We start from the raw sequence: 10,949 nt of genomic DNA, 5'->3' as shown, positions 1-10,949 counted from the left end.
CCCCCAGGAGCACCCGCTGCTCCCTCGGCCCTGCCCTGAGCATCCTTCCCCGGCGTGGCATGTGGGATGCAGGAGCAGCCATGGCCGTCACGTTCCTGCACCACCGGGAAGAGGACACACAGTGACCTTGGAAAGCCTCAGCCAGCCGGGTGCTCGCGCCAGCCCTGGGAGGATGAGGTGGCTGCAGGGTGAGCAGTGCGGGGGCCAGGGGACAGCAAAGGCACAGCCCCTCACCTGTGCACAGGTCCGGGCTGAGCCCCCCATGCAGCTCGGGGCGTCCCCAGATGTGGTTGTCCCCATCGCAACCCCCACATCCCCTGCAGAGCTGGGGTTCAGGCTGGTGACGGGCTGGCTGTCCCCCGCGTTGGCGGTGGTACCCGCGGGGTTTGGGTGCTGCCCCGGCTCTGTCAGGGCCAGGAGAGAGCGCGTCCCCCTCCCCACATGGCTTCGGGCAGCACAAAGGCAGAGCCCAAGGCTGGGAGGGTCCCTCCATGCCCACGCACACCCGCGCGTGCACCCATGGCCGTGGGCATGCCTGGCTCCCCGTACGTGCTTGTCCTGTGGGCCCAGCCCCAGCGTGCATGCCATGGGGCTGCCTGCCCGCTGCCTGCCCGCTGCCTGCCCGCTGCCTGCCCGCTGCCTGCCCGCAGCCCCTCTGGGCTCGCCCTGGCCCCATTGCTAGGCTGGTCACGTCTGCGCAGCTTCTCCTCTCCCGGCCCTTCCCCTGCTCGATCCAGCCACTGCGTCGGCTTGGCCTCCCCACCTCGCGCTGGGCCATGGTCTGGAGCAGCCCCCTGCCCGCACCCCCTGCCCGCACCCCCTGCCCGCACCCCCTGACCATCGGAGAGACCCCGGTTCACGGCACCCATGTGGACTGGTCACGGGTGGTGGAGGCCGCAGTGGCACGTGGACCGGTTTGGCACTGGGAAGCGGCACCGTGGCCATGGGGCACCTGCTTGGGAGGATGAGGAGGGTCTGACCCGACACCGGGACCTTTGTCTGGGAGGGGCTGAGCGGCCGCAACCCCCCACCCTGTGCCACAGCCCTGCGGGGACCCTGGGGCAAGGGCTTCACCCCGGGGTTTTGGTGCTCTGCCCTCACCTCGCTGTTGCTGGGGGGTGGGGGAATGCCCCCAGCCTCACCAGGGCCATGCATGAGTGGGGGGCTTGGGATGCAGGGTGGGGGTCCCCCCACACCCGTCGAGGATGCTGGGGGCGGCCCCAGTGCAGGGACGCCCCCTCCCCATGCAGAAGCAGTTTGGGGGGGGTGTCAGCGAGGCGTCCTGGTGCTGGTGGGGTGCGGGGGGAGCGGTTTGGGAGGGGTTCAGTGAGGAGTCCCAGTGTTGGGGGGATGCTGTGGGGGGGTCGCAGTGCAGGGACATTCCCCCACGAAGGAGCAGTTTGGGGGATGGGGCTCAGCAAGAGATCCGTGTGCTGGTGGGGTTGCGGGGGGCTGCCCCCCTCCATGCAGGAGCAGGCTTGGGGGCGGGGGGCCGGTGTCAGAGAGGGATGGCAGTGCTGGGGTGCGGTGCAGAGGGGTCCTGCTGCAGGGATGACCCCCCCCCACGCACGAGCAGTTTTGGGGGGGGGTCAGTGAGCGCTGCTGGTGCTTGGGGCGGGGGGGTGTGTGTGCGTGCAGGGAGGGTCCTTTTGCTGGTGCAAAGACGGCCCCCCCATACAGCAGCAGATTGGGGGGGTGTCAATGAGGAATCCTAATGCTGGGCGGGGGGGCAAGGATACACCCCCACCCCCCCACCGCCGGTGCAGGAGCAGTTTGGGGGGGGGGGGGTCAGCGAGGGATCCCTGTGCTAGAGGGGTGCAGGGGGGGTCCCGGTGCAGAGATGCCCCCCCATTGAAGGAGCAGTGTTGGGGGGGGGGGTGTCAGCGAGGGATGCCGGTGCCGGGGGGGCGATGCTGGGGCGGGGGGGGCCGTCCCATTGCCGTGTCCCGGAGCCCCGGCCGGTGCTGCCGGCGGCGCCCCCGGTCCCGCGGGCGGAGCCGGTGCATCCCGCCCGCCCCCGGCCCGCCCCCCCCCCCCCCGCATCCCCCCTCCCCGGGCCCGGAGCGGCGGCGGCGGGAGGCGGGCGGCGGCGGCGGGGGGCGGCGGGGCGCGGGCGGAGCCGCTGCCGGTGCCGGCCCCGCTGGCGGAGCCCGGGGTCCCTCCATGCCGCCATGGCCCCCGCGGCTGCCCGGCCCCGCGCCCTGGCCCTGCTGCTGGCGCTCGGAGCCCTCGGTGCGTACCGGGGACCGGGGCGGGGGGGGGGCTGCGCCCCGGGATGGGGCCGGGTCCTGCTGCGGGTCCCCGTCACCTGTGGGAGGGCGGCGGGGGGGGCCGGATCCCCACGGGGGGGCTCGGCGGTCCCGGGCAGGGGCTGCGTTCCTCTGCGGGCACCCGGGGGGGGGCGGGGGGGGGGGGCGGGGAGGGGGATGCCTGTGCGGGGCTGGATCCCCCGTAAGGGGCTGGGTCCTGTTGCAGGGAGCTGCATCCCCTCCGGGGCGGGCTGGATCATCCCCTTGCGGGGGGCTGGATCCCCTGGGGGCGGGGGGGGGGATCCCCTTGTGTATATGGGGTGCATCTGCAGGAGCCAGAGGAGGGGCTGGATCCCCTTTGCGGGGGGCTGGATCCCCTTGTGTGGATGGGTGCATTTGCAGGAGCCAGAGGAGGGGCTGGATCCCATTGCGGCGGGGGCCGGATCCCCTCGAAAGGCGCTGGGTCCCCTTGCAGGGAGGGGTGGATCCTGCCGCGGGGGGCTGGGTCCCCTTGCAGGGGAGCTGGGGGGGGTCTGAGCTGGGGCAGCCCAGCTTGGGGGATACTCTGTTGGGGGGGGTGGTCGCAGAGTTGAGGGGTGATGACTGGGGCTTTCGTGGGTGGAGGGGGAGCCACGGAGCCAGGGGCTGCTGTGGGGTTTGCCCCTTCAGTCCCTGTAGGAGGCTGTAAAAGACTTGGGGTGCAGCCACCCCACCCCCCGCAAATGGCTTGTCACGGTGGGCATGAGGTCGAGCAGATGGAGACCCACTGGGACCCCCCCCCCACCCGGCCACTGTGGCCTCCCCAGGGTGCGGGGGGGCACCTCTGACACGTCTTTCTCTCCTTGTCCCCCTCCAGCGTCCGAGTGGCCCCCCCAAAACACCAGCGAGGCCGAGGGGAGAAGCTGGGAGGGCTCCCTGGAGAGCAGCCCCCCATGGTGGGACCCGGAGAGCAGAGAACCCCCGGGGGGGGCCAGCAACAGCACCAGCCCCGGGGGGGCCGCGGCGGGCAGCGAGTCCACGGCGGGATCCCAGCTAGAGCCCCCCGAGGGGGGTACGGCCGCCACCACGGACCCGGCGGCGATGCCAGAGGGGTGTGCGGGGTGCGCCGGGGAGGGCGACGCCAGCGCTGTGCCCCCCAAAGCCGGCGCAGCGGAGGATGGCCCGGCAGCGGTGACCTGGCCCGGTGACGGGGGGACGGTGCCAGTGGCACTCGGCAGCCCCGAGGAGCCGGGGAGTGGCGAGCGGCCCACGCGAGCCTCCCTGCCCAGCCCGGGGGGTGTTGGGGGGCTCACGGCCGCCCCGTCGAGCCCCCCCAGCCCACGTCTCGCCACCGACTCAGCCGAATCCAACCTGCTGCTGGCAGCCGGGGGCTCGGCCGCGCCGCGGACCCCCTTGCTGGGCGACCCCAGCCCCGTGCCGGGTGCCGCGGGGGACTCGGGGCGTCCCCCGGAGCTCTGGGTGGCCGCATCCAGCCCGGCCCCGGCGCAGGGGGCTCGCGGCCGGACGGATCTGACCTGGCTGGAGGTGGAGGAGCCTGGCACCGCCACCCCAGGCCCGGCCGAGCTGCCCACCGACCGGACGGCCTCGGAGATCATCGACGTCGACTACTACGACTTGTTTGAGGGGGGCGAGGGGCTGGGGGGCTTCCCCGGGGGTGGCCGGGGGGCGGCTGGCTCAGTGCGGCAGCGGGAGCCGGAGGGGGCAGCCACGCCGTGGGCCCTCCATGAGCTCTACGACGACTTCACGCCCTTCGACGAGGCCGATTTCTACCCCACCACCTCCTTCTACGCCGATGGGGACGAGGAGGATGAGCTGGAGGAGGATGAGGAGGAAGAGGAGGAGGAGGAAGACGGGGGGCTGGAGGACGAGAACGGCTACCGGCCGCCCACCTCAGCTGTGCCTGGTGCCCAGCCGGCACCACGGGACCCCCGACCCACCGGCCGCCGCGACACGGCCCCACCGCACCCCTCCAGCGTCACGGGGGGCAGCCCCACGGCGCGGCCGCGGCCGGGGGAGCGGGGCCAGCCAGAGAACGGCACCGAGTGCCGGAGCGGTTACGTGCGGTACAACAGCTCCTGCCGCTCCATCTGCGACCTCGTCCCCAGCTACTGCCACAACGGCGGCCAGTGCTACCTGGTGGAGAGCCACGGGGCCTTCTGCCGGTAAGGGACAGGGACCCCAGGTCCCATGGGGAGATGGGGGGGGGGCGCATGTGGGGACTCCCCACCCCCCTGCACCCTGTCCCCAGGCTCTTCAACCTTGTGTACCCCATCCCTGGGCTGTCCAACTCCATGAACCCCATCTCTGGGCTCTCCATCCCCATGGACCCCCATACCCCTGTCCCTGGGCTTTTCATCCTTGTGTGCTCTGTCCCTGGGCTCTCCGTTCCCCTGCAGCCCACCTCTGGGCTCTCCATCCTTGTGCTTCTCATCCCCAGTCTTGTCTTCCCTCTGCACCCCACCTCTGGGCTCTCCATCCCCATGGACCCCAACCCTGGGCTCCACATCGCCCCATCCCTGGGCTTTTCATCCTGTGCACTCCATCCCTGGGATCTCCATTCTCCTGCACCCCATCTCTGGGCTCTTCAACCTTGTGCTTCTCACCCCCAGTCTCGTCTTCCCTCTGCACCCCACCTCGGGGCTCTCCAACTCCATGCATTTTATCCCTGGGCTCTCCAACTCCACCTACCCCACCTCTGGGCTCTCCATCCCCATGCACCCCATCTCTGGCTCTCCATCCCCATGCGCCCCCTCCGGGTCCCTTTCCCCCTGCAGCCCCATCCCGCCAGGGCTCAGAGGGGCTCTCCCTGCCCCCCGAGCAGCGCCTGGACAGGAATTAGGTCAGGGCCGTGCAGCCGAGGCTCCGGGGCCGCCGCACTAATCGGCCCCGGCAGATTGCGCCCGGGGAGGGCCGACGCCGGCTGTGCCGTACGGCTCGGCACGCGCCATGCGGCTGGCACTGAGCCCGCCTGCACGGGGGGACACGGGTGGGCGGCGTGATGGGGCCACCCCCTCCCCCCCCCACCTCCCCACTGGCCGCCCCACTCCCCACCACTGCTGGGCTGAGTGGGACGGGGAGCCACGGGTGCAGGGGACGAGCGTCACCTGGGGGGACCCCGTCCCCACTCCCGGTGTCCCCCACTGTCACCCACCTTGCTTGGCCCCAGCGTTAGGTGGGGGTCACCCCTCTCAGGGTGCCCCTTGTGGACCCATTAATCTCATCCTCTAAAATTGCCCCGATTACAGATGCTGGATTCCCCCAAGGATGCTCTGTGGGATGGGGACACGCTTTTTGGGGCGGGGGTCTCTAACTGCCTCCCCTTGCAGGTGCAACACGCAGGACTACACGTGGCACAAGGGCACGCGCTGCGAGGCCATCGTCACCGACTTCCAAGTGATGTGCGTGGCTGTGGGCTCGGCTGCTCTTGTAGTGCTGCTGCTCTTCATGCTCACCGTCTTCTTCGCCAAGAAGCTCTACCTGCTCAAGACGGAGAACAGCAAACTGCGCAAGACCAAGTGAGTGGCATCGGGGCAGGAGTTGCACCCCCAAAACTGCCCCAAATCGCTCCGGGGTGGCACCTCGGTAGCCACAGCCGCTTGGTCTCAGCTCCCAGCGGTGGCACAGGTGCTGGATGCAGTCCCGTCCTTGCACGGTGTCATCGAGACCCCCCCACCCCGGTGCCGATGGAGACAAGGTGACAGTGGGTGGGAAAGTGCCTGGAGGCGGGTGCCCTGCGGGGACGTGGCTTGTGGTTCCAGCTCCGTGTTTAATCCTTCAAAGCTGCTCCTGACTGGCACCAGTTAATCTGCTGCACTGGTAGCTGGGGCCACCGGCTGGGCTTGCCACACTGCCCAGGGCCACCAGAGATGGTCCCCACTGTGTCCGCGAGGACAGGGCTGGGGGGTGACAGGGGAGGGTTGGGGTCACCCCCACCCTGCCCCAGCAGTTGCTTCCCACCTCCCTGGAGCCGGGGAAGAGAAAGCTCTCCCAGCCTGGGTCTCTAATGAGCTGTTAATTAATGTTTGGAAGTGCCAAGTGTAATTAGCAGCAAAGCTCTGTGCCAGCCCGTGGGTCTCCCTCTCTGGCCCAGCAGCCTCTGCCTGCCCCGGGCTGCCCTCAGCACTCCCCTGCCTACGCCTGCCTGCACCTTCCCAGAGATGGGGCTATTTAGTCCCAAATTGCCAGATCTGGAGCTGTGTCACCCAAAAAAAACCCAGCTCTGGGGCATTTAGCACCCCAAAATGCCAGAGCTGGGGTCATGTAGCCCCAAATTCCCAGAACTGTGTACATTTAGCTCCCAAACCCTAGATTTGGAGGCTTTTAGCCCCAAAACTCCATCCCTTGGGACATTTAACCCCCAAAACCCTAGACCTGGGGGAATTTACCCCAAACCTCCAACTCTGGAGACATTCAGCCCCTCAGATCCTCAGAGCTAGGGGTATGGATCCCCAAACCCCCAGAGCTGGGGATATTTTGCCCCTAAATCCCCATATGTGGGGGCATTTAGCCCTCAAATCTCCAACCATGTATTCCCATGTATGTATTCCCAAACCCCCACAGCTAGAGATATTTACCCCCACAAGTCTCCAGATCTGGGGGCATTTAGCCCCAAATCCCCACAGACAAGGGTATTTAGCCCCAAATCCCCAAGCTGGGGACATTTAGCCCCCAAATCCTAGATATGGGGACATTTAGCCCCCCCAAAACCCCAGAGCGGGGGGCATTTAGCCCAACCCCCCACATCTGGGAGCATTTCACCCCCCAAACCCTCACATCTGGGGGTATTTATCCCCAAACCTCCATCCCTGGGGACATTTAGCCTCCAGACCTCCAGCACTGGCAGCGTTTACCCCCGCCCCAGCACTGGGTTCGCCCCAAAATGCGGCTGGGGGTGCGGGGAGTACTCAGCAATGTCCCCAGTCTCACCGCCGTGTTCTCCTCTCCCTCCGGCAGATACCGCACCCCATCCGAGCTGCACAACGACAACTTCTCCCTCTCCACCATCGCCGAGGGCTCCCACCCAAATGTAAGGAGGCTTCGTGGCACCGTCCCCTCCCCTGGCCCCCGCTTGCTGTCCTACCCTTGTCCGTCTGTCTGGTAACGTTTCGTCTGTCCCCCCCTGCTCACGGCCCCGGCACTGCCTGGGTGACGTCTCTCTGCACCCTCCTGTCCCCACCCCGCCATGGCCACCGCACCGGGCCCGAGCCAGGCACGGGGTTGGTGTCACCCCGCTCCCCCCCTGCCCCGTCCCCTCCTGCCCGTGTGGCACCCCGGGGAGCCACCATCCAGAGTTGCCTGGCGGCTCTGGCTCCGTGTGCGGCTGGCAGGGGGGGCTGTGCCGGTGTTTTCGGGGAGGGGACAGCTGGTGCCGTATGGCTCCCGCAGACGATGCTCGCCGGCTGGGGCATCGCTGGGGCCGGACCGGCGGACGACGGCCGGTAGCGACGGGCGATGCTGGAGGATGAAACGCCCGGGGATGCTGCTGGCGTGGTCAGGGTGCGGCCGCCCGCATCCCCCCGGGGCTGCCCTTCCAACCTCCTGTCTTTCAAATCAAAACAGAGAGAAGCGAAGGGCTTTGCTGAGCGCGAGCCGAAGGAGGAGCGTAGGTCCCTCTAGCCTTTGCCTTAGCTCAGAGCCGGTTTTCCCCGTCTTTCGACCGCCTTTAGCAGCCGTAGCGTCTGCCACCGCTCGGCCCGGCCGCCCTGGCAGGAGGGTCCCGGAGCCAGCTCGCTCCCCACTGCGGAGAGGATGAACCTTGGGATGAATTCGGTGCCGCTCCCTGGCGTCTCGCCGGGGTCTGACCCGTCCCTCATCCCCTCTGGGATGCGGAGGGCTCGGTCCCACTGTGGCATGTGGTGCCTGGGACGCAGCACACCGAGGATGCGGAGGGGACGGCGTGGCCAACACCCCCGGGAAAGGGGCTTTTGGGGACACGCGGTGCAGCCCCTCCGCCGGGCGATGGAGCTCGGTGCCCCGGCAGCAGAGCCCATCCCGCAGGGTTTGCCGCGGAGCCGATGGCACAAGCCGGACCAGCCGGGCCCCGCTCACAGGGTCACTGCCCAGGAGATGGAGGTTTCCTGTCCTCGTAGAGGCACGGCTGCGTGACACCGGCTCTTGGGTGTCTCCATCCACCTGCTGCTTGCCGTGCGGCACCGGGAGCACCGCGACCACGGGTGCCTCACCGCCACGGCCCCGGGCTCGTCCTGCCCCGCCAGCACTGACGGCGACGCCGGGACCATCCGGGCACAGACGTTACCCAACGCAGCCAGAGCTTGGCGCCGGTGCCGGGGGGCACGCTCTCCCCATGGATGCGGGACAAATTTGGGGTGCAGCCTAGTGCTGGGGTGGGGGAGGATGCTCCCAGCTGCCATGGTGGGACATCGGGAAGAGGCATCCCTGGCTTTGCCGCTGGTGGATCCGGCCAGCGGCGCGGCGGGGCCGGCTGTACACTAACGAACCTCAATAAATCCAACCCCTCGGGCCTCCTGCCAAGCGCCGCTCGCTCGGGGAGTTGCTAATTGGTGTGGGGGGATGATGAGATGAGCTGGGCTGGAAATGGGAAGAGAAACGGGGTGGTGGAGGGGGGGAGCTGGAAAGGTGGCGGGTGGGATGGCTCCCATGGCCAGTGCGGCTCTTGGGTGCTGCTGGTGAGCGGCTTTGGGTGCTGGAGACACCCCAAGGTGGGGAACGACACGGTGGGTCTGCAGGGGTGCCTGCACAGAGGCAGGGCCCGGATCGGGACCCTGCATTGCCGGCGTGGACGTTGGTGCCGTCACCCACTCCCAGCTGTGCGTCACCCACCCTCATCACGCCGGTGGCCCCCACGGCACAGCCGTCTCCTGACCCCCCCCCCCCCATCTTTCCTGGCAGGACGACCCCAGCGCTCCCCACAAGCTGCAGGACTCCCTGAAATCCTGCCTGAAGGACGAGGAGCCGTTTAACATCCACAACTCGACGTCGCCCAAGCACGACGGCGGCAAAGGGGAGCAGGACGGCGGCGAGCTCAACTGTCTGCAGAACAACCTGACGTGAGCAGGGGAGGAGGAGGAGGCGAGAGCGGGAGCCAGCCCTCCCATCCCCTGCTGTACAAATCTTCTCCTCCCCGTCCGGTATCTCTTTTTCCCGCTCCGTGGCATGCTTTGGTGTGTTTTGTACAGAGGAAAACAAAAAAAAGAGTTAATAATAATACAAAGTCAAAGGCTGTAAATAGCCTTTGGCTGCGTCGTGTTGTGGGGGTGTTTGGTTTGTGCTCCGTGTTTATCGCTTGGGCTAGTTCAGCGCTGTGATTTCTAAACCTTTGCCGTTCTGCAACTGACTTTTTTTGTACTTTTACCCCACTTTTTTTGAAATACAAGTAAAAACAACAACAACAAAAAAAGGGAAGATCTTGAAATAAAACTTTTTTTTTTTTTTTTTTAAGTTAAGCCTCTTGCCGGTGCCTGCGATCTCCTGACACAGACACAGCAGGTCCTCAGTCCCTGCTCCCCCAGGGTCCCATCTCACCGCCCTCCCCTCCGGCCGCAGCTCCGTCCCACTTCCCACAGGAGCCTTCCAGGGACGGATTCACCCACGAGCCAAAACTCGCGGCTCCTCGGGAGAGAGGAAATGAAGCAATTAAGCAACATACAATATTAAGTGTGCCGAGCATTAGGGATGCAGCCGGCGATCTCCCCGGGGCAGGTAGGAGCTAAAGCCGCAGCTCAGCGTGTTTTAGACATTCCTGATGCTTTCCACGAGCTGCTAAATAATTAATTCCCAGCTCACTCGGGGAGATTAAAAAATGAGGGGTGATGGCGGGAGGCGGCAGACAATCCCCAGGGCTGTGCAAAGCGGAGCAAGAGGCTGGCCGGCACCGTCGGGGCTGCAGTTTTGCTGTTCCCCTTCCAGCAGAGCTGTACGAGTAAAACCTGGTTAAAGCACCGGGGCAGCACGGCTGCAGCAACAAAGGATGGCTGGGGCAAAGTCCGGGGCGGAGAGCGATGTGCTGGGGGAGCAGGAGCGGAGAGGAGCTGCTGATGCCTGAGAAAGCCTCATGGAAAGGCGAGCTGTCCCCGGCACGGGCAGGAGCTGGGTGTGAGCTTCCCGTGGGACTGGGCAGGAGGGAAAGGGAGCTGGAGTGGGATGAGTGTCGCTATGAGAGGAGGGAGAAGGACCCGTGCTTGCAGACAAGGACCAGTTACGGGCATGCGTAAGGAAGGGGATGTTGGAGGTGATTGGGAATGATGTAGGGCTGCGGGGGAGAAATGCCTGCGGAGCCGTGGGGAAGAGGAGGGAAGGGGCGCCACAGGGGTGGGGGAGGCCACCCCTCGTCTCCGGCTGCCCTCGGAGGACGTCGGCAGGGCTGGATGCAGGGAGACGCGGGGTGGGATGGGGCGGCCAAGGAGTGAGTCCAATTGGCGAACGTGCAGCTGCATGGTGGGCTCTGGAAACTCTCCACTCCTCGCTGGGATCCTTCCTGACGGTGCCTGTGGGTCCAGCCGGACACTGCCTGGGGAGAGAAGAAAATCTTCGCAGGGAAGAAGCAGCCGGCATAATGCCAGTCTCTTGACTGGACAGAGAAACCTCATCCCTGTTCTGCTGGCCAGCAGCAGGCGGGTCTCGTGTCTGGGATGGGGCTGCCTTCACCCTTTGGGTGATTTGGGGAAGCAGCTGTCCCTGCCACTCTCCTTCTGCTTGGTGGTGAGGCTGGCATGGCACAGC

The 10,949-nt window shown here is 66.9% G+C and overlaps 1 protein-coding gene across 2 annotated transcripts; it reads left to right on the top strand.

Annotated features, from left to right (window-relative positions):
* Positions 1 to 2,053: 2,053 nt before the first annotated feature.
* CSPG5 (chondroitin sulfate proteoglycan 5) lies at positions 2,054 to 9,405 on the top strand. Of its 2 annotated transcripts, none has more exons than XM_064445253.1 (5): positions 2,054 to 2,232; positions 3,106 to 4,411; positions 5,576 to 5,764; positions 7,203 to 7,275; positions 7,809 to 9,097. In XM_064445253.1, exons 1-5 carry the CDS (start codon positions 2,172 to 2,174, stop codon positions 7,863 to 7,865), a joined length of 1,686 nt encoding a protein of 561 aa, XP_064301323.1. In that variant the 5' UTR covers positions 2,054 to 2,171; the 3' UTR covers positions 7,866 to 9,097. The 2 variants fall into 2 exon arrangements, with proteins under 2 accessions (XP_064301323.1, XP_064301322.1); XM_064445252.1 differs by lacking the exon at positions 7,809 to 9,097 and adding an exon at positions 9,120 to 9,405 and having other exon boundaries at positions 2,055 to 2,232.
* Positions 9,406 to 10,949: the final 1,544 nt, after the last annotated feature.

This window comes from Phalacrocorax carbo, chromosome 2, assembly GCF_963921805.1.
Source record: "Phalacrocorax carbo chromosome 2, bPhaCar2.1, whole genome shotgun sequence".
In the NCBI taxonomy this organism is placed as follows: domain Eukaryota; kingdom Metazoa; phylum Chordata; class Aves; order Suliformes; family Phalacrocoracidae; genus Phalacrocorax; species Phalacrocorax carbo.
The sequence above is the reverse complement of the archived record's forward strand: the minus strand, read 5'-3'. Positions and strand labels throughout refer to the sequence as shown.